At 36.2% G+C, this 24,204-nt stretch overlaps 1 protein-coding gene across 1 annotated transcript in view; it reads right to left on the bottom strand.

Moving 5' to 3' along the window:
* LOC109077940 (nuclear pore complex protein Nup160-like) overlaps positions 1-18,858 on the bottom strand; it is an 80,202-nt gene extending 61,344 nt beyond the window's left edge. The window contains exons 1-3 of the mRNA XM_042753417.1: positions 18,701-18,858; positions 15,406-15,514; positions 5,333-5,543 (exon numbers count right to left, since the gene is read on the bottom strand). Of these exons, the coding sequence (XP_042609351.1) occupies positions 5,333-5,543; positions 15,406-15,514; positions 18,701-18,791 (411 nt within the window). The 5' untranslated portion in view covers positions 18,792-18,858. The remainder of the gene's footprint in view (positions 1-5,332; positions 5,544-15,405; positions 15,515-18,700) is intronic.
* Between the last annotated feature and the right edge of the window lie 5,346 nt (positions 18,859-24,204).

The raw sequence follows: 24,204 nt of genomic DNA, 5'->3' as shown, positions 1-24,204 counted from the left end.
AATTGATAGTGAAATAAGACTGTAGTTGATTTAGAATCACTTTCTCTAACATTTTGGAAAGAAAAGTCAAGTTTGAAATAGGACAAAGTTAGCCAGTAATGTAGGATCCATACATTGTTTTAAGATGAGGCCGCACCGTGGAAAGTTTAAAGTTGCCAGGTACAGTGCCAGTATAGAGGCATTTGTTAATAACAGACAACAGGTCAGGGCCAATAGTCTCAATAATATGTCCAAGGAACCGTGAAGGAATTACATCCTAGGGACACGTAGTAGGTTTCTGAATAGACAATCTCAGAGTATTCAATTTAAGTTTACAGGCTCAAATACAGACCAGGTGTAAGGGGTGATTGGAATATCTGGCAATTTGTATTTTTTGATATTTTGATTATATTTTTTATATGAATAATAAAAAAAATCGCTATATAGGCGTATTTCAAGTGTTAATGAGGAGTGTAGGAGCATTATCAAGCTTACTGTATGATACGGCGGCACATCTGCAAAAAAAATTTTTCCTGCGGAAAGAACTTTTACTAATTTTTGGGGTAAATTTGGATTATGTGGGGGGCTGAGTGACCTCAGATTGATCAAATAATATTTTAATATCTAAAAAACCAAAGCAGCACAAACGAAAATGTTTACGGCACATACCAGCACAAATAAACAAGACTAATTGGGGTCAATATGGAGCATGTGGGGGGCTGAGTGACCTCAGAATGACCTATAAATATTCTTTTAATATCTAAAAAAAAAAAAAAAAAAAAAAAAAAAAGCAGCACCAATGAAAATTTTTACAGCCCAAACAATTGAGACTATTTTGACAACGTTTTGCGTTGGGTGGGGGACTTCACGGTTTAGTATTGTTACGTCTAGTAGGAGGAAAAACCTAAACATTCAATTTCTTTTTTTTTTTTCTTTTTATTAAACAGTGGTTTACTGCAAAACTTGCTCTTTTTCTTTTATTAATTACAATTACAATTTTCCTAGGGATGAAAATCTACCTCAGTTTCTTCTCTAAACTATAGGGAGCCTTTTTACGTTACTATAAGGTTACGATTAACAACAGAGCCCAAACTTAATTTTAATTACTATTTATTTTTACATAAAATAATCAACACTCAAAAAAAAAAGAAAAAACATTGTATGCAAACATAACTTGCACATAATGCAGTTATTTTATTAACTTTAAATTATAAAATTTATTTTTATTGTTGAAATATATTCACAATGTCTGTTATAACTTGTTACATAACAGATTTATTTAAACATACATAAAATAATTGAGACATCACTATCAGGTAAAGTGAAATATAATGAGTATTAGGGCTGGGCAAAAAAATAGATTTTTCAATTAATCATTTTTTTTTTTTTAAATGACGTTGATTCGATATTAATTCTCAAAAGCTGCGAATCGATCTTTTCCAGTATTTATTTCAGCAAACATTTAGAAGAAGATCTGATTAAAGTGAATCTTTTCATTAGACTTCTCCACTAGATGTCACCCACTTATCTACCTTGCGCAATGTTACAACAGAAAGCCTGTCACTCATTCAGTGTTTATCATGGCGGAGATACTACTGACAAGAACCAAGAACAAAGCATTATGCGCTATTTGCAATGCTAAGTAAAATTCTATCATTATACTAAAAATCTGCAGAAACATTTGACAATTTCTGCAATGAATGAATGAATAAATGGCAGGTTTTGTTTACACAAGCACGGACCATGTTCGCAGTGTTTTCAGCCTCTGTCATCTCACTCTGATGATATGAATACACAAATTTCATCCCCAGCTACTCTGAGAGTCACTTCATTTGACAAAACTACCATCATATCACATACACAGCAGCTGCAAGTTCCTCACAGCAACCCGTCAAAATAAGTTTAACATGAAGAAACTGTCAGAAATACATTACTATTTAGCAGTCTTAAGACTCAATGTTACTACAATTCTACTACTACTACTACTACTGCTACTAATAAATATTAATAAATCATCATTTTTAAAGGAATAATCACATTTGTTTTCATTTTAACAGTTAACCTGTTGTGCAGCACTTTGTTTGCCAAAAAAATAAGTGTTTTTCATTTGATTAGTATAAATGAAATCATTTTATGCCTTCATCTGATTACCAGAAAAAAATAAGAACATTTTATATGGCCCTATCATCATTTAAAAAAGGACCCTATACAAAAAAAACAGAAAAGGTTTAAAATACAGGCCTGTGGTATATAGTCTAATATTTTACAAAATGCTCTTCTCTGCACTCTCTTATTTCTTTTTATAAATTCACCATTTGTAAATTGATGTTTACTGTTAATTTTTTACAAATATAAATAGCATTTGTATTAAAACTATATTCACTGAATTAAAAAAAAAAAAAAAAAAAAAAAAAAGATATTGAACCAAAAATCGAATCGAGTGCTTTTGAATCAAATCGGGACATCTGAATCAATACCCAGCCCTAATGAGTATATAGTCTAATATTTTACAAAATGCTCTTCTCTGCACTTTATGTCGCTACCAAACTAATGAGCTGTAGACAATTTATTTATTTATGCATTACAAAAACAGAAACACTAATCAAGAAATCATTATAAGATCATTCATGTTTATTTCACGTTAAAACTAAAAAAGTGAAAGTGACGTGACATACAGCCAAGTAGGGTGACCCATACTCGGAATTCGTGCTCTGCTTTTAACTCATCCAAAGTGCACACACACAGCAGTGAACACACACACACCCGGGGCAGTGGGCAGCCACTTATGCTGCGGCGCCCGGGGAGCAATTGGGGGTTCGGTGCCTTGCTCAAGGACACCTCAGTCAAGCTATTAAAGGTGGAGAGAGCACTGTACATGCACTCCCCCCACCTACAATTCCTGCTGGCCCGAGACTCGAACTTGCAACCCTTGGATTGCAAGTCCAACACTCTAACCGCAATTATCAGTGTGAGTACATTTACCGTTACATGCTAGTAGCTAGGGATGTCAAATTTCGATTATTTCCATGATCGATCGTCGTTTAAATTAACGATCAATTAATCGATTAATCGTTAACCATAAGGCATGACAGGATGTGCAAAATCCACACACACACACACACACACACACAAAAGCCTTTCTCACTAGAATTAAAGGGGTTTTAGTCTGAATAAAATGCTAGTAGCAGGATTCTAAAATGAAGAGAAGTGATTATCATTTGATAAAATGTAGAGAGCGCCCCATACTTTTGAGGTAATTTTACTTTGTTGACTGTTTCCTATCCCGCACGGAGACCGCTGAACGCGCCTCTTTAATTGGTTCTGTTGCGCTCCTTGTTGTATTTTAAAACACAATTGCAATGTTTTCAACTGACATTATGGTATTTAAAATAAAATGATCCCAAACGTAACTGTGGCGCGCATGTGACTGCGCTGCACATTAAGTGAACTAGGCCTACATCGGCGCTGCTGCACCAAAACACGGTTGCTCACATGAATTTGATGATCCTACTTGATTCTGTTCTGGAGAATGTCAGATTTTAATTTTTGTGTTCCGGTAGGCCTATTTGTTTTTATAAATCCGGCATACAGTGCATTAGATAGTGACAGTGCATTAGATAGTGACAGTGCGTGCGTGCATACGAGTACGAGCGAGCGCGGCTTTGGCTAGATTTATTTGGAGGTTATTGTTCATGTCTCATTCGGCACAAATCCAAATGTTTCCATATTTGCAATGTATTTGAATGGTAAACTATTATCTATAATGTAAACTAGGCTTGTACTTAACACGCATTCGCATATAGACGGAAAAGATCATCCTCTTCACATGACAAAAAACGTCCTTGACTGGTCTGTTTAAACTGACCAGTGTTACCTTTAAAATGGTTAGTTGACTATTTTATTTTGATAATGAACCAACTGCGATGTAAGTTTAAATCGCTAGAATATACATGCGCAGCAGGCTCCGGCGCGATCGAAACAGCTGAGACATAAAAAAAAAATTAAATAAAAGAAATAAAAAAAACCTTTTCGGCAAAAGTGTTTACTTTCATTTGTGCACACTCACAATAAAAACAGAAGATTTGTGCTCTTGTAAAATAAAGCAAACAAACAGAATGCGTTGTCATCCTTTTTTTTCCGTGAACTTATGGAGCGCAGCCACACTTCTGTTTTAAATCCGTTATCTTAATTATTTAAATCGGATATATTTCGCATATAAAAAAAAAAAAAAAAAAAAAAAAAAAAAAAAAAAAAATTATGAAAACAAATTATAATTTTTATGCTGGGCCTATTACTTATATAGGCTATACATTTTCCTTACAGCATAATTTTGTCCCAGGGCTTGAGAACCTGTGCACTATGGAGGTCCATGCAGAAACCAGTGAACGATGGCGTCACCGTTTACTGACATCACTGAATGCGCGTGGGAAAACGTATTGTCAGTGTCAGTCACAGCGCCTATTAATCGCTGTTTTGAATCCAGCAATTATTTATTTACAAATTATAAGCTCTGATTATGACAAGTGTGGTATAAAAGCTTTGTTTATTAGAGGAATAATAGGAAATGTTAGATCGCGACCATGCCTCTGGATGCTGTTCGAGCCTATATCTTTCATTTAGCGGCTTTGTTCTGGTTTGCCGGTTAGTCACTAATTTCCACAAATTCAATAACATATAGGCATTGTTTCTTTTCCTAAATCTTCACAGTCTAACCCTCTAATTTCACAGGTTTATTTTATTATCTTTCACTTTTAATCACTGTTTTCGCATCTCTTACTTTGGTAAACATGTGAAGGGAAATTAAAGATTTCATGAATTAGGAATTCGTTCGATTTATTAATTTGTTCCTTTATTTCACTTAAATCATGGGTTATTTAGGGAACAAAATTAATGAAACATGGACAATTGCCACAAATTATTAAGTCGTAGGAACGAATTAACAAGTTGAAGGAATGAATGGACTACTACCTGTCCTGTGTCCCGCAGCCCTGCAAAGCGCACGATATGAAACAGTCTGATGAAATGACTTAGTTACTACATTTCTATTGCTTTTCATGCTGAAGAACTTATGTTGTTTCTATTTTAATGTACTTTAAAGTTTAAATCACATTAAAAGCTTAATTTGTACATTGTGAATTAATGATGATGCTTTTATTGCTACCGTCACCGTCACTCACAGCCGCTCGCACGTGTTTTGCCGCAGGCAGCCCAACATTAAATCGGTTAACCGGCCATCGACAGCCTTAATCGATTGCATCTCTTATCGACAATTAATCGATCATCGATTAATCGTTGACATCCCTACTAGTAGCAGTCAAGAACTGCCTAAGAAAGCAAAGATCCAGACACTCACACTGCGGTACATGTGGGTGGGGTGCGGCAGCACCAGGCGATGAACCGACTGGCTGGTGACGATCAGAATAATGACGTTGTTAAGGGTCTCTTGTATGGAAACTCCTCCGGGCAGCAAGAGGCAGTTTGGGATATGCAGGCGGACAGCATTGTTCAGAAGATTAGTGTCCAGCGACTGCTCGACAAACTGAACCATGTCACCTGAGGTGGACCTAGAAGATAAGAGACATACTAAAGTGAACATACTTAATATCAAACAAACAGAGGAAGTCAGTGATTTCAGGAATGTATAAAACATGTTTAAAGGATAAATAACTTCATATTCATTAGCTTTATTCAGAACACATGTTAGAAAAACATTACATTGGGGCAGAAAACATGCATACTGTATAAGATTACAATTGTGAATGCAGTGATTATAAAGGGGTCATGACATGAGAATTCAAATATGCCTTGATTTTTTGGCATAAAGAGGCTTTGTACCATTAAACTAGGGATTTTTGAGGCCGATCACTGAATGCCGATCACAGAAAGCTGTATCTGCCGATACGATCACCGATACCGATCTTTTTAAAGTGGTCATATGATGCGATTTCAAGTTTTCCTTTTTCTTTGGAGTGTTACAAGCTCTTGGCGCATAAAGATGATCTGTAAAGTTGCAAAGACTAAAGTCTCAAACCCAAAGAGATATTCTTTATAAAAGTTAAGATTCATCTATGCCCTCCTAAAATGCCTCGTTTAAACATGTCCCAATGTTACTGTGTGGAAAGATTTGCATAACGCCGCCCAAATGTTCACGCAAAGAAAAAATGTGTAACCTTTGATTCTCTCTGCACCATGTTGTGGAGACGCTGTTTCATTGTCAAAGTGAAAATACTTTTGTTTGGCCTTCCAAAAGAGGACACAACTAGAAATCACTGGTTAAGTTGTATTTACAACACTGCTCAACCCAATTATTCAGATGTGCACATTACATATTACGGATTACTGATCCCTGAACATAAGATATAATCACAAATAACAAAAAAAACAACAACCACCAACTACCAACACCCCAAAACCACAAAAACATCACAACTAAACAACAACTAATGCACACTCTCTCTCCTCCTTCTCTCCACTCTCAGAGACGGACGTTTCCAAACTTATCCTGTCCAGTCATCCTACTACTTGCCCACTTGATCCCGATCCCCACTCACCTCCTTCAAGCGATTTCTTCTTCAGTTATACCTTCACTTACTCACATTATCAACTCTAATTCACTCTGGAACATTTCCCTCAGCATTTAAGCAGGCTCTAGTAAGCCCACTGCTGAAGAAACCATCTCTACATCCAGCACTTCTAGAAAACTACAGACCGGTATCCCTTCTTCAATTCATTGCAAAGACACTTAAACGAGCTGTGTTCAACCAGCTCTCTATGTTTCTTGTACAGAACAACCTCCTGGACAGCAACCAATCTGGATTCAAAAGTGGCCACTCAACTGAGACTGCCCTGCTCTCGGTTACTGAAGCCCTGCGACTGGCAAGAGCAGCTTCAAAATCCTCAGTACTCATTTTTGCTGGACCTGTCTGCTGCTTTTTGACACCTGTTAATCACCAGATTCTCCTATCCACCCTCAGAAAGATGGGCATCTCTGGAACTGCACTCCAGTGGCTTAACTCCTACCTTTCTGATAGATCCTTCATGGTGTCTTGGAGGGGTGAAGTTTCTAAGTCACAACAACTTGCTACTGGGGCTCCTCAAGGCTCAGTACTTGGACCACTTCTCTTCTCCATCTACATGACGTCATTAGGATCTGTCATTCAGAAGCATGGCTTTTCCTATCACTGCTTCACTGATGACACTCAACTCTACTTCTCATTCCAACCAGATGACCCGACAGTAGTTGCTCGCATTTCAGCCTGTCTGAGTGACATTTCTAGCTGGATGAATGACCATCACCTTCAGCTTAACCTTACTAAGACTGAACTGCTGGTGGTTCCAGCTAACCCATCGTTTCATCACAACTTCTCTGTATAGCTGGGTTCGTCAACCATAACTCCTTCCAGGACAGCCAGAAACCTAGGAGTTGTGATGGATCATCAGTTAAGCTTCACTGACCATATTGCTACAACAACCCGGTCCTGCAGATTTGCCTTATACAACATTAGGAAGATTAGACCATTCCTGTCAGAGCAAGCCACCCAACTTCTTCTCCAAGCTCTTGTTTCTCTCCAGACTGGACTATTGTAATGCTCTCCTGGCGGCAGTGCTTTATAAAAACAGCTCATGTTACTCCTCTCCTCATCAGGTTACACTGGCTACCAGTAGCCGCTCGCATAAAAACAGCTCATGTTACTCCTCTCCTCATCAGGTTACACTGGCTACCAGTAGCCGCTCGCATTAAATTCAAGGTACTGATGCTTGCCTACAAGATGACCACTGGCACGGCGCCAACATACCTAAGCTCATTAGTTCAATCTTATGCACCCTCAAGAAGTTTGTGCTCTGCAAGTGAACGACGCCTTGTGGTGCCATCCCAAAGAAGTTCAAAAACACTCTCACTGACTTTTTCCTGGATTGCGCCCAGCTGGTGGAATGACCTCCCGATCTCAATTCGAACAGCTGAGTCTTTACTCATTTTCAAAAAACATCTAAAGACCAACTAATACTAGTACTTACCTTTGCTTTTTCTTGTCTATCATATTCATTTAAAAAAAAAAAAAAAAAACCCTGGCTACGTGTTCTGTACTAGACTAACTGAGACTTGTCATAGCATTTATATACCGTTGTTGTTCTCTTTGTTGATCTGATTGTTTCTACTGTTCTCATTTGTAAGTCGCTTTGGATAAAAGAGTCTGCTAAATGATTAAATGTAAATGTAGAAGACTACAATGCCGGCTGTTCTGACTCAGTCTGTAAGTACGTTTTCATATGTAAAGGTTTTGCCACAGAGGATTCAAACGCCAGTTTTGAGCAGTGTAGAGCAGCAGTTCTCAATTCCAGTCCTTGTGCCCTCCTGGTCTGCACATTTTATATGTTTCGCTTATGGCTTCAGACGTTTGAACTACTCTAACAAAAGTACACCACAAAATATACATCAAAGAATATTCCACCATGATTTTCAGTTTGAAGCAAGCGTATATGTTCCATTCAAAGTGCATAGAAGTGTGTGAGACGTGAATTTAAATTGTATTTATTTACAGGGGTATATGATGTCACACTTGCCCGTGTGTGAAGATGTTGCGCAGCGCAAATCCATGAATGAATGTTCCGCAGTGAGGTAAACTTCAACAGATTTCCCCTGCTCAGGGAGTAGGGAGCAGGGAGCAATGAACACTGTGTAGGGAACATGTCAATGAGAACACAGTTCATGCACGGAGCTCACTTCTAACGAGCTGATTATCTGAATCAGGTGTGTTAACAGAGAGACATGCACAATATGCAGAGCTGGGGGGTGCGAGGACAGGAATTGAGAACCGCTGGTGTAGAGCAGAGCTTGTTGTTTGTCGGTCTCTGATCACAAATGCAGACAGGGTTTTAGGTTTACACAGCGCGATGCAACGCAATGCTAAGTGCTCCTTCAAGTCGAACACTAATATGTACACGTATTTGCATTGCTTTGACCGTTCTCTGTAGATCCCACCTTCTCATGCACCACGATTGGTCGATTACGTACAATGTCTGCATGTTATTGGACAAACAATCATTACCTTCATTGAGTATGAAAACAGGAAACCAAAGCCAAAACCTGGATATTTTAGGCAATATAGAAATCCTGGCCAGGACGTGTCCTGGGAAAATGGCACGTTTGGTCACCCTACCATAAATATGTCCCTACTGGAAGCAAACAAAGGCTAGTTTGTAATGGGTTTTATTATTTTTGTCTTGTAGAGCTGATCTGACCCAGGACACACAGTATGTTAAGGGGTGTAACATTTGCGTCACAAGCTTGAGGCATTCGGCCAATCACAAGCAGAGAAGAAACAATAATGTACAGTATGTAGAAAATAATGTGTTTTTTTAACCTTAAATCGCAACACATTTCATTACACCAAATACAATTTTTAGCAATGTCATATGACCCCTTTAAAGTGGGAACTAAACGTCTTTTCCAACTTGAAATATAGTCACGAAGAATTGTTCGTGACACAGAATCTGTACAAATATCATGGACCATAACAAGCATCACTTCACCAGTGAATGTAGTGTTGTCATGTCTTTCACACATTCAGTTTGTTTTTCTTCATTAGTAAAATGCAATTTTGTAGGAGGAGTTGAATCATGAAGACAACAGGTTAAGTAAAAATATTAATATCCAATAGCACATAAATATAGCAAAATGCTCTTTATAGTTGTTTTTTAACTGACTGATGAGCTTATGGACACTGAATGGTTATTCCGAGGTAAATGTATTATTACATTGCAATGTTTACAAGCTTTACACATTTTTCACAGTTTGAAACACTGAATGAGCTTTTACACGAGACATTTCAGTAAGTTGTACTGTAGGCTCTCTTATAAAATAGGCTGTGTTTTGATTATAATTCATGTTCATTTTGTACTATAGAATTAAAGATTAAATGGGTTACTTGCCGCTTGAACTGAGGTGCCAAAATGCATATTGTATGAATTTCGTTATGAATTTGGCATAATTTTAAAGGGGTGCTATTATGCTTTTTCACTTTTTCAACTTTAGTTAGTCTGTAATTGTCACAAATCAGGCCTCTGTGGCTCTTTCCGATCGCCACCGGAGGGAACCCTCTCCTGAGTACTAACGTTCATGGACTTCATTTTCCATTATTCCCGTGCCTGGGACTCACACTGACGCCGGTGATTGATTACTATCGCTTTCTCAAGGCAGACGAGAGTGGTTACAATCATCCGGGTTTAAATCACGCTCAAATTGATTTGATTTAAGCAATATTTACACTGAGGCTCGCAACAGGCAGCTATGGTAAGGGGCATGACATTTCCCGACCAGGCGCCGAGTGGTGCCAATCACAACACACACTGGCCCAGCTAACCAATCACAACACACACTGGCCCAGCTAACCAATCACAGCACATTTCATATTTCAGAAGGTGGGACTTCATTTGATTCAGTAACTATTCAAGCTATTCATGCCAGACTGGGGAGAGAGGTGTTGTAATAATGTAAAATATATGTAAAATAATGTGTTTTTTGAACAACCTAGAATGAGAGCCTGTTCTAGTACACCCCCAAAACAAAATCAAGACCTTGTAAAAGAGCATAATAGGACCCCTTTAAAGCTGATACTTTGTTTATCAAAAAGTAACAAAGCTTTTTGCAATTAACGGATGGCAAGTGTGCTTCAAATAATATGAAGTTCAGCCATTAACAGAACACAGCATATATACTAAGATCTTGATAAGAAGAAGCCACATTAGTAATGATTATAAACGAGAATTGTTAATAATATTGTCAATATCCAAAAAGCTGACAGCTCACCTGTTGTAGTTTGTTCAAGCTGTGCACGAAATAGATGCTGCTTTTAAGGGCTGGGTATCGATTCAGATTTCCCGATTCGATTTGATTTCGATTCGCAAGCTCTCGATTCGATTCAAAAAATTTTTATTACATTCAGTGAATATAGTTTTAATACAAATGCTATTAATATTTCTAAAAAATGAACAGTAAACATCAGTTTACAAATGGTGAATTAATAAAAAGAAATTAAGAACCACAGGCCTGTATTTTAAACCTATTCTTTTTTTGTATAGGGTCCTTTTTTAAACAACAATAGGGCCCTATAAAATGTTCTTATTTTTTCTGGTAATCAGATGAAGGCAAAAAATGTATTTAATTTATCCTAAACAAATCAAAACTAAACCCTTTTAATTTTTGGCAAACAAAGTGCTGCACAACAGGTTTACTATTAAAATTAAAAAAAGAAAAATGTGATTAGCCCTTTAAAAATAAAGATTTATTAATATGTATTAGCAGTAGTAGCGCTGAGTCTTAAGACTGTTAAATAGTAATATATTCTGATGTTTCTTAACGTAAAAAACACAAATATATTTTGACGGGTTGCAGTGAGGAACTTGCAGCTGCTGTGTATGTGATATGATGGTAGTTTTCTCAAATGAAATGGTAAAATGCTAATGAAGTGAGCAGCTGGAGAGGATATTTGTGTATTCATTATCATCATAGTGAGACAGCAGAAGCAGAAAACACCGCGAGCGTTGTCCGCGCTTTAGTATGTGTGTACGTTAGTAAACAAAACAGTGCACCGCGCCATCCGCCATTCATTCATTGCGGAAATCATGGCACCTTGCTTGATATCAAATGCTTCCGCAGATTTATAGTATTACTATAACATTTCACCTGAGCATTCTCCGCCATGATAAATGCTGAATGAATGACAGGTTTTCCATTTTAATATCGCGCAAGGTAAATAATGGTGACATCTAGTGGAGAAGAGTAATGTTAAGATTCACGTTAATCTGATCTTGTTTTAAATGTGTGCTGAAATAAATACTGGAAAAATCGATTCGCAGCTTTTGAGAATCGATATCGAATTAAATCTTTTTTTTGCCCAGTCCTACTGCTGTTCTGCACTTTCACTTCTTGCGTCTCTGTCATTTCAATCTCTCTCGCAGTGCTCAACTGAGCTGTTTTTTATCAAGTGCGTCAGCGCTGCTGTGCTGCAGAGATGAGGACTGTTTGAAACTTTTTTTTCCACTAAAACTTTGATGCGCATTGTCTCAGTTTAATACGTGAACATAGCAAATGATGCGATTGCAAAACAATCAGTAAAAAAAGCATTAAATGCTAATTTTTAAGTCATAACATAAATACAGCCTAAATAGACCTCAGCAAAAACTGCACTCGCAAATGAATATTTTTGGTCGCAAACGCAACAGTTTTAGTCGCAGTCTGGAGCGCTGAATAACCTTGTTTTCCTACCTCCACAAGTGCCATCTATTATTTCCTTGTTTATCTAAAAGTGCTCTTTTCCCTTAAATCTAGCCAAAAAAAAAATGCTACAAAAGCCGCTATAAAAATGCACAGTGCTCCATGCACTGCATTGACTTTAAAGCCTGTGGGACGGAGTTTGCAGGTAACACTAACAGCATTCGCAACCGAATCTACACATTTTAAGCTTGAGAGCTTGGTTAAACATGGAGAGAGTGCCAAACACAAGAAATGCAGGCACAAGTGTGTGGCAAAAATGTTCAGGATCATCAGGTTCAATCATTAAGGCCTTTAATCATCAGGATGCTCACATACAGGTCTACAATAATATCGTAATTGTTGTTTTAACAATGTGCGATTTGACATTATCGAGTATATTGAAAAACCAAATAAAAAAAACCTACAGAAAGTGCACGCATACATGACGTGATGAAGTCTAGTAGGTTAGACTAGTACAAAATTCAAGATATTATAAATTCAAGCTTTATATCATTTCATATAGTAAATATCACACTCCAAAATCAGCATGATTACAAATGTGATATTTTATACAACAGTTCAATAAGAAAGAAGTTAATATTAAGAGACCTGTTTTTGCTTTTCACAGCACTGTTTCTGAGCAATATGACAGTGTTACATTCCTGAATGAATCAACCACTTAAATGATTCGGTTCAATCGCAGTGACTCACAGTGACAAAATTTCACATTTAAAGTATCTTTTCTTTCTTTTTTCATAATTTCAAATATCAGTATATTGAAACATTATATATGCATGTGTAACTGCAGGTTAAATGCAATTATGTCCTGCATTAAGCAGTGTGTAAATCCATCTAAATGCCAATTTAGAAATTCAAAATTCAAATTCAAAGATGAATTTTGTTGATACTAATTTAATTTGCTTGATAACAACCCAAATGTCTTATTATTCTAATTGACTGATTAAATGTAAGAATTTGACTCAAATGATGATGCACACTTTCAGGAAAAAATAGCTTAATTGTAAAAATGACCATAAAAGAAAAATAAATTTAAACTTATTGGAAAAAATCAGGGATGCACGATATATCGGCCACCATATCGATATCAGCCGATATATGTTAATTTTTCTGTTATCGTTATCGAACCGATAAGAGAATTTGTCCGATATCTTAGAGCCAATAAATAATGCATTATTTCCTGCAGAGACACTTCAGATGTGCACTGTTCACCATGATGCTTTTTAATTGCTTGAAATATCATTGGAAACACTTCGAAAACGACAATACAATGAACTGCAACATGTGCAGGGCAAGTCTGTCATATTATAATGAGAATATTAGCTACTGTAAAATAATTTAACGGAATCTTTGTTCGCCCGTGTTTTATCATGTTGTTAAGGAAAGAGCACATCCACAACGGATCCACACGACTAGCACAGTTAAGTTCACTTGTGCATTTACAGTCTTTTGTGCAACTGTACGTTGTAATATTGTGTTTATTTTATGCATATAAATCATATTTATCTCATAGAGAGAAAAATAGCGCTATATCGCTTCAGTTTGCTGGTGATCATCTTTAGCTCAGTGCACGCAGCTCAAACAGCAGCTTACAACATTAATAACTATGATTGAGATTGTCATGTATATAACATTAATGAGAACACTTTTATAATAAAACGTTATGAATTTATTTGGTTTGGTTTCCGTGTTTCAGCACGTTGTTGCGGGAATCCACGGGAATCTGTTGCATCCACAACAGAAGTTAAACATTCTGATTATCATGTAAGTTAGTTCGAGTTCACGTGAGCATTTGGTCTTTTTGTAGGTATATAACTTGTAATATTATATTTATGTTGTATAAATATCTGAATATATGATGCGTTTCCTTGTGTTAAATGAGCTGGCAGCACTTCAGTTTACCGGTGTTCATTCAGCTCTTCAGGTTCAGCACACGCAGCTTGTGCACAACAGCAATGCACAACATTAATAACTATAATTGGAAATGTCATAAACATAATATTATAAAGAGAATATTACCGTAATAAAAAGGTGTGAATTATTTGAGTTTGTTTGCCGAGTTTCAGCACGTTCAGAGCGTGTCCATGACACATCTGACTATCCGGGTTGTAGCGGGTGCATTGCAATATTGGAAATAGGCTACTTCTGTTTTAAACCGTGAAGGCGAGCCAGTGGATATCATACAAGCAACGTGCAAACTTTGTGCAAGTCAAACTTATGCCGGTGAACGTCTTTCACAATGATAGTAAAAGTAAAAACTGACCATGCTTTTGGCTTCTGACAAAAGATTAACAGCGTGTATTCAGAGACGATGAGAGACGAATCTCCTAATATGTGGTATATCTAACCGTTTTAATTTATTTCTATAATGTTTCTCTTGTGGCCCAAACATAGTGAAAAAAATGAGAAGAAACATTATTCGTGTTGAACAGTTTGTTTTTGAAAGTTGGTGCATAAAATTGATAAAGTGTACTGAAGTGTAATAATTTTATTTAGTCTATAGGCCTATAGTTCATTGTAGGCTATAATAAACCTCTTTTAAAAGACATTTTTAAAACATTTTCATTGAGGAGTAGCCTAAGCTAATTTTTTTATTTTCCTCACAGGCTGTGAGTCACAGCGTGTCAGTTACAGGGTGGTGCGCTATAAAATTGTTGTGAAGCAAATTAATTGTAATATTAATTTAATAATAAAAGTAACCTAATAATAATAGCCAGAAAATAACAGGTCTACATTAATTGGAAATGCCAAATACTCTTAATAATGACAATATTTAATGATTTTGACAATATCTCTGGCTATGGTGCTCCTAAGTTTTTAAAGTTGAGAGCAACAGTGCTACCAAGTAAAAAAGTTAATTTTGAGCCCTGCACTAGATTTCACTGTGATCTGCTGTTTAACCAATAATGAAATCTCATTTTGATTGCAATGATAACGATCAAGTGAAGACTAAAGTCAACTTCAGTAAAGGTTTCTAGTGCTGTTCCAGTTACTCAACTAATCAAAATCAAAGCAGTCTGAACGTGATAGATCTCAGCTGAAAGAGATGATCTGTGAGTAATCAAACATTTCTGAAGAAACTATAAATACAATTAAGTGAGTTGTATCAGAAGAGAGTCTGGAAAGTATTGAAGCATTTATCCGTGAGCTCTCACCAGTGGATGAATCTGTTGCTGGTGACTGAGAGGAGCTTCCCGCTGTCCTCATATGAGAATCCCCCTGCACTGTCTGCATACTTCACACCGCCGGAGTGAAGTCCAACACCTGCCAGACACAACAACACAGACCTCAAACACCACGCGCAATATATCCAGCACAACCAAAAAACTCTGGACACACTCGGGTGAATTTATGTTTCTCACGATCTTAAAACATTTTGGCAGATAAACGGTCTGCAGAAAAATTAATTTACAAAACACATGATTTACAGGTCATCCAGATACATAATGAAGACCACATAATGTTTTAACCTTTTTAATGCCAAAGCCCAGCTAAATAGGATGAGATCCCATTATTTCTTTGTCAATTTTATCACTATAATTACATTACTTCTATCTGTGTGTTATTTTGTAGCGTTGATGAATTTACTATACTGCAACAAGGAAAAGCGGAAAAGTCATAATACACAGGTGCATCTCAAATTTATTTCAGTAATTCAAGTCAAATTGTGAAACTCGTGTATTAAATAAATTCAGTGCACACAGACTGAAGTAGTTTAAGTCTTTGGTTCTTTTAATTGTGATGATTTTTGCTCACATTTAACAAAAACCCACCAAATTCACTATCTCAACAAATGAAAATACTTCATAAGACCAATAACAAAAAAAAAAAAAAAAAAACATTTTTAGTGAATTGTTGGCCTTCTGGAAAGTATGTTCTTATACTGTATATGTACTCAATACTTGGTAGGGGCTCCTTTTGCTTTAATTACTGCCTCAATTCGGCGTGGCATGGAGGTGATCAGTTTGTGGCACTGCTGAGGTGGTATGGAAGCCCAGGTTTCTTTGACAGTGGCCTTCAGCTCATCTGCATTTTTTGGTCTCTTGTTTCTCATGTTCCTCTTGACAATACCTCATAGATTCTCTCTGGTGTTCAGGTCTGGTGAGTTTGCTGGCCAGTCAAGCACACCAACACCATGGTCATTTAACCAACTTTTGGTGCTTTAGGCAGTGTGGGCAGGTGCAAAATCCTGCTTAAAAAAGCTGGTCAGCAGAAGGAAGCATGAAGGACCAACACCAGCAGATGACATTGCACCCCAAATCATCACAGACTGTGGAAACTTAACACTGGACTTCAAGCAACTTGGGCTATGAGCTTCTCCATCCTTCCTCCAGACTCTAGGACCTTGGTTTACAAATGAAATACAAAACTTGCTCTCATCTGAAAAGAGGACTTTGGACCACCGGGCAACAGTCCAGTTCTTCTTCTCCTTAGCCCAGGTAAGACGCCTCTGACGTTGTCTGTGGTTTTAACAAGAGGAATACGACAACTGTAGCCAAATCCCTTGACACGTCTGTGTGTGGTGGCTCTTGATGCCTTGACCCCAGCCTCAGTCCATTCCTTGTGAAGTTCACTCAAATTCTTGAATCGATTTTGCTTGACAGTCCTCATAAGGCTGCGGTTCTCTCGGTTGGTTGTGCATCTTTTTCTTCCACACTTTTTCCTTCCACTCAACCTTCTGTTTACATGCTTGGATACAGCACTCTGTGAACAGCCAGCTTCTTTGGCAATGAATGTTTGTGGCTTATTCTCCTTGTGAAGGGTGTAAATGACTGTCTTCTGGACAACTGTCAGATCAGCAGTCTTCCCCATGATTGTGTAGCCTAGTGAACCAAACTAAGAGACCATTTTGAAGGCTCAGGAAACCTTTGCAGGTGTTTTGAGTTGATAGGGCTGGGTACAGAGTTCGATACTTTTTAGGTACCGACGAAAAATGACATGTTGTTAGGTTCCAGATTTTGATACCTAAGGAGTTAACTCGTCAACATCAGTGCTCAAACAAGTACATATGAAATGCACAACAACACACAAAGTCACTCACACACACACAAACTCTACACACACGAGACACGCGGAACTCTCCGCGCACATACCATGGACTGGCACATACTCATATGAGGCGCGCGCACGCACAAACTCTCCACGCGCATACTTATATGAGACGCGAGCATACACACATAATACCTTACAAATGTGGAAAAGTCGATCAAAAGTGTGGGTACATTTCTCCAGGCTCGATGCCAACAGCGCGCGATGCAGTATTTGCGGTAAAATAATTGCTGCAAAGACTGGTACCACGACAAATATGATGAAGACCTTGACAGGGTCATGTGACACTGAAGTAATGATTTTGAAAATTCAGCTTTGACATCACAGGAATAAATTACATTTTGAAATATATTCAAATGCAATTTTAAATTGTAATACTATTTCACAATATTACAAGTTTTACTGTATTTTTTATTAAAATAAATTCTGCTTTGGTGAGCATGAGCTCTTTTAAAAATTTTTTGTTCGTTTGTGCACTGGCTAAGGAGCATGATTCAAACTAAAAAAATAAAACCAAAGTTTTTCTGAGGTAATGTGTTCTGTAATCTTGTTAAAATGGATTTCATAAAATTGGTATCGAAAAAAGTATCGTTAGGAACCGGTATCGAAACTTAGGTACCGAAATTGGCACCGGATCGAAAGATTTTGAACAATACCCAGCCCTATGAGTTGATTAGCTGATTGACATGTCACCATATTCTAATTTGTTGAGATAGTGAATTGGAGGGTTTGTGTTAAATGTGAGCCAAAATCATCACAATTAAAAGAACCAAAGACTTAAACTACTTCAGTCTGTGTGCACTGAATTTATTTAATACACGAGTTTCACAATTTGACTTGAATTACTGAAATAAATGAACTTTTCCACAACATTCTAATTTATTGAGATGCATCGGTAGATTAGATGTGGTCAAACTTTTGACTAGCAGTATATGACTTTAAAAAACAAAAACATTAGCCATTTCTTTCTCTCTCTCTCTCTCTCTATATATATATGGGTCAAAGACAAGACGTTCGTTGTTCAACTCCAAAATGAGATTATTTTTAATTTGAAAAATGAAAAAGCTAATAAGTTTATTTCATTTACAACATATTTTAGTGTGTCTTGTATATTTTTAAACTAAATCAGATAACATTTTAATCTGTCGTATGTTCATGATATAACGTGTCGTTCAATGTCCCGCACCTACGGGGCATGCTGTCACATTTCACTTCCATTCTTTGAGGGTAAATAAAGACAGTAAGAGATATTTATCTTTTATATGACCGTTATCCAGCGCCTGTTCTGAGTCTACCGCCTCGAGACACGCACGCGCTGCAGCACTAAAGTCGCAGTCTATCTTAAAACACATCTGACTGAAAACGCCGTCGCTAAAACAGTTAGAAATGAATAGGCGTTACCCAGATTCAGTGTGATCTGTCTGAATCGTAAAACAGACTCTCTTTCGAAGCCGCAGATCTCTATGTAACTCCTTTCTAGCACACCCGCCATCTTCCCGCGGTGAACCCTGGGCGCCGCGCTTCTTCTTCTTCTTCTTCTAATACCGTTTTATGGCGGATTGCAAACCGACTTCTGGTGCATTTACCGCCACCAACTGGACTGGAGTGTGACGTACTAATAAGCAACTAATATGTGTGCTGGTCATATAATTAGAATATCATCAAAAAGTTGATTTATTTCACTAATTCCATTCAAAAAGTGAAACTTGTATATTATATGCAATCATTACACACAGACTGATATATTTCAAATGTTTATTTATTTTAATTTTAATAAATATAACTGACAACTAAGGAAAATCCCAAATTCAGTATCTCATAAAATTAGAATATTGTGAAAAGGTTCAATATTGAAGACACCTGGTGCCACACTCTAATCAGCTAATTAACTCAAAAACACCTGCAAAGGCATTTAAATGGTCTCTCAGTCTATTTATGCAACACAAACAAACAGAGGACTGCTGACTTGACATTTGTCCGAAAGACGACCATTGACACCTTGCACAAGGAGGACAAGACACAAAAGGTCATTGCAAAAGAGTCTGGCTGTTCACGGAGCTCTGTGTCCAAGCGCATTAACAGAGAGGCGAAGGGAAGGAAAAGATGTGGTTAAAAAAAGTGTACAAGCAATAGGGATAACCGCACCCTGGTGAGGATTGTGAAACAAAACCCATTCAAAAATGTGGGGGAGATGGACTGCAGCTGGAGTCAGTGGCTTCAAGAACCACTATGCACAGACGTATGCAAGACATGGGTTTCAGCTGTCGCATTCCTTGTGTCAAGCCACTCTTGAACACAATAGACAGCGTCAGAAGCGTCTCGCTTCAAAAAGGACTGGACTGCTGCTGAGTGGTCCAAAGTTATGTTCTCTTATGAAAGTAAATTTTGCATTTCCTTTGGATATCAGGGTCCCAGAGTCTGCAGGAAGAGAGGAGAGGCACACAATCCATGTTGCTTGAGGTCCAGTGTAAATTTCCACAGTCAGTGATGGTTTGCGGTGCCATGTCATCTGCTGGGGTTGGTCCACTGTGTTTTCTGAGGTCCAAGGTCAACACAGTCATATACCAGGAAGTTTTAGAGCACTTCATGCTTCCTGCTGCTGACCAACTTTATGGAGATGCAGATTTCATTTTCCAACAGGACTGGGCACCCGCACACAGTGCCAAAGCTACCAGTACCTGGCTACCAGCAACCTGGGCTCTCATAACACCTGAGCAGTGCCACAGACTGATCGACTCCATGCCACGCCGCATTGCTGCAGTAATTCAGGCAAAAGGAGCCCCAACTTAGTATTGAGTGCTGTACATGCTCATACTTTTCATGTTCATACTTTTCAGTTGGCCAAGAAATTATATTCTAATTTTCTGAGATACTGAATTTGGGATTTTCCTTAGTTGTCAGTTATAATCATCAAAATTAAAAGAAATAAACATTTGAAATATATCAGTCTGTGTGTAATGAATGAATATAATATACAAGTTTCACATTTTGAATGGAATTAGTGAAATAAATCAACTTTTTGATGATATTCTAATTATATGACCAGCACCTGTATACACATACTGTGTAAATTTATTAGATATTTTTGGTTTTGGTCAATATACTTTAAAAGGCTGATACAAATATGATAACTGAAATAGTAGATTTAGCACCTCCCGAGGCATAAAACAGGGAGATCTGGTGGCTCCCTTTCTATTTCTTCTGCTCGATGGCTTTACATAATCTTTTTTTAAGGCATCAGAATTAGGAATAAACCTGAACCTAAAAATGTAAATAAATGAATAAATAAATGTTAAAAGATAAATGTTAAAATGTAATTTTTTTTAATGTAATTTTTTTTTTTTTTTTTTTAAATGATATATTTTCCATTTAAAGACAATGTCATTCATTTAACTGAATTTGAGAGTAGGCCCTATTCCATTTAGGCAGGAAGTAACTTATTACTATCAGTCAGACAGGGTACAATCAAATTTCCAACCCCTTATGATAGAAATGAAAAAGAAATTTCATATGTGTCTCATGAGGGATTTGTCACTCAAAGGTAGGAAACTTTTGTCCAAAACTGAGAGATCTTGTTAATCCTGTGAAAGTATTAGATATACCAAAATATTTTATTATATATTATGTATATGTTATGTGAATATCTTTTCTTTAATGTCTTTGTTATGAATGTTATCCTTAATGTTCATCATATAGTACTTGATGTTAAAAATGTTACTCATGTTTCATGACGTTAGAATTTGTTAGAGTATTATGTGAAACATTTTGTATTTTCGAAATGTGACATTCATGTCTTTTTGGCAAATAAATATTTAATTAAAAAAAAAAACATCACCCTGGTTCTTTAAACAAGAAAAGACAATATTTTTCCATTGACTTTTAACATTGCAGAAAATAAAATCTAATGCCATATAGGCTATTATCTGGGCTGTTATAGTCCAGATTAAAATGTAAACATGTAAACATTTGTGTATTTAAAAATGGTAACGTAAAAATTTGTGTAAACTGTATTTATCCAAATCCATTTAATGTAAACAGTAATGTTATTCAACAATACTGAAATTGCACATATGTAGAAGCCATGGAAAGAGCTTTTTAAAGCAGAAACTATACCCATATTGAGGAGCATGTCCAAGTATGGGAGATTAGAATATTTCCAAATCCCAAATAATTGGAACAAGATTCACAGAAATGGATTTAGATTCATAGACTTGGCAGTAAATGCTTGTGGTGGTGTCAGCATTGCCTGTGACACAAAAGCATGGAGGAATTGAAGATAGAGATCTGCTGATTTGGGAGCAGGTAGCCATATTTTGATCGCCTGCAGTCAATAAAATCTTATTTATGCATGTTGGAAAGCTGGAATGATGCAAACTATTTTCAAATGACCAGATGCACATACAGTGTCAATTAATTATAATTTTGTTAATCTAGGCACAATCTAGACACAACCAACAAATGCAAACAGCCCAAGTGTAATATAGATTTAAATACAGTAATCTGTGATTTTAATATATATACACTACAATTCAAAAGTTTGGGATCAGAAAGATATTTCATGTTTTTAAAGGAGTTTCTTATGCTCATTAAGGCTGCATTTATTTGATCAAAAATACAGAAAAAAATGTCATATTGTGAAATATTATTATGATGTAAAAGAAAGTTTTTCAAATCTAAAATAAAATAAAAACTAATCCATTCCTCAGATCAAAACTAAATTTAAAAAATCATTAAAACATTCTTAATTAATAACATTACCTTAAAAAATCACTCAAAAAACATAAATTATTTTCAATGTTGGAAACTGTTGTGCTGCTTAATATTTTTTTGGAACCTGTTATAGTTTTTTTCAGGATTCTTTGATGAATAAAAAGTTAAAAAGAAGAGAATTTATCCAACAATATAAACTACCGTTCAAAAGTTTGGGGTCAGTAAATTTTTATTCTTTCTTTTTTGGAAAGAAATTAAAACTTTTATTCAGCAAGGATGTGTTAAATTAATAAGAAGTGATAGCAAAGATTTATATGGTTAGAAAATATTTATATTTTGAATAAATGCTGTTCTTTTTAACTTCTTATTCATCAAAGAATCCTAAAAAAAAGCATTGCAGTTTCCAATAAATATTTGGCAGCACAACTGTTGCCAACATTGATCATTCTAATAATAAATCAGCATATTAAAATGATTTCTTAAGGATCATGTGACACTTTATACTAGAGTAATGGCTGATGGGAATTCAGCTTTACGTCACAGAAATAAATTATATTTTAAAGGATATTAAAACAGAAACCATTATTTTATATTGTAATAACATTTTGCAAGATTAGTTTTTTTTCCCTGTATTTTTCATCAAATAAATGCAGCCTTGATGAGCGTAAGAGACTTCTTTAAAAAACATTAACATTTTTACTGATCCCAAACTTTTGAACGGTAGTGTGTGTGTGTATATATATATGTAATATATATATATATATATATATATATATATATATATATATATATGTATATATATATGTATGTGTGTGTGTGTGTGTGTGTCTCACATAAAGTTTCTTAGCACCACTCACATTGGATACATGCTACAAAAGTTGCAACAAAACTGAAATCACAAAATTCTCTAGAATCAAGAAGTTGATGTTTTAAGCATTTTATTAACTAAGAATGAAGTAACAATGTTCAGATTTTAAGAGTGGCTGCCGTTTTCTCAAAAGCACATGAGGCGATCAATAGCGCTTGTGTTATTTGCACCATGTTACCTAGACCAGTGGTTCTCTGCCACATTCCTGGAGGACCCCCATCACTGCACATTTTGCATGTCTACTTAATCAAACACACCTGATTCAGATCACCTTCTTATTAGTAGAGACTCACAAACCATAAACATTTTTTTAAAACAAATAATACACTCAAAAACTCAAAATTACCAATCACAAAAAAAAAGCTATGCTATTCCACTGACCTAGGCAAATGTCAAATTTGCATTTACTTAGATGCTTTAATTAAACAATGAAAATGTAGAGAGAACTGGGCAAACATTGTTCCTTTACATGTTTTTAAATTAAATCAAATCAGTTGTTAAACAAGATTTTAGAATAATAATAATTAAAAAAAGGATTACATAAAAGAAGTACTTTATTTTTAATTGTATGTTTGTTTGGCTTAGAAAGAGAACCTGGTCATTTAACCTTGCGCATTAATGTGATTTTTATTGTTATTTATAATCTCATGGTAATGACAATACTTTGTTATATATGGTTATTGACTAGCATGGATTCCTTTTAATTTAATTTCACTCCTTTCTCCAACCAATCCTAAAGCTCTTACAGACTCATGACAGTTTACATATTGTGTCTCGAGGAGTCTTTTTATCTTATGATTATTCCTGGTAAGGAATTCTAGTCTAAACCATAAAATACTCACCCGCTCGCAGGCTAAAGTTCTTCATGGATGACGCAGAAGACTCTCTAGTGATTGTTATTTTTTGAGGCTCAGTTTGTATAGTTTTCAATAAAAACACTTATTTTATTAGTTACAGTAAAAAGCTGTTGAAGAGGCCATCACAGTGCATCTGTTTTGTGGTGCCCCTGCATCACTAAGCTTATATAACTCAGCTTGCACAATGGCACTGGTATTATGGCCAGAAATTCAAAACCTCCTCACAAGACACGATATAGATCATCCCACAGAAAAATCTCACTTGCACAAAAACAGACTCTGTATTCCTCAATTTGAATAAAACAGTGAAACACAAACTCAGAATTATGACATAAACCTGCAATCATTTACAATTTTAAACAACACAAATATCCTTTATGCATTTAATCCCATTTTATCAAACAGTGTCTTGGATGCTGAGCTTCACTGACCCAATTCAACCAAAATGACTTTAGATAAACATAACATTT

The sequence above is a fragment of the Cyprinus carpio genome, chromosome B25 (assembly GCF_018340385.1).
Source record: "Cyprinus carpio isolate SPL01 chromosome B25, ASM1834038v1, whole genome shotgun sequence".
NCBI classification, from domain to species: Eukaryota; Metazoa; Chordata; class Actinopteri; order Cypriniformes; family Cyprinidae; genus Cyprinus; species Cyprinus carpio.
This window is presented reverse-complemented; position numbering and strand designations above follow the sequence as displayed.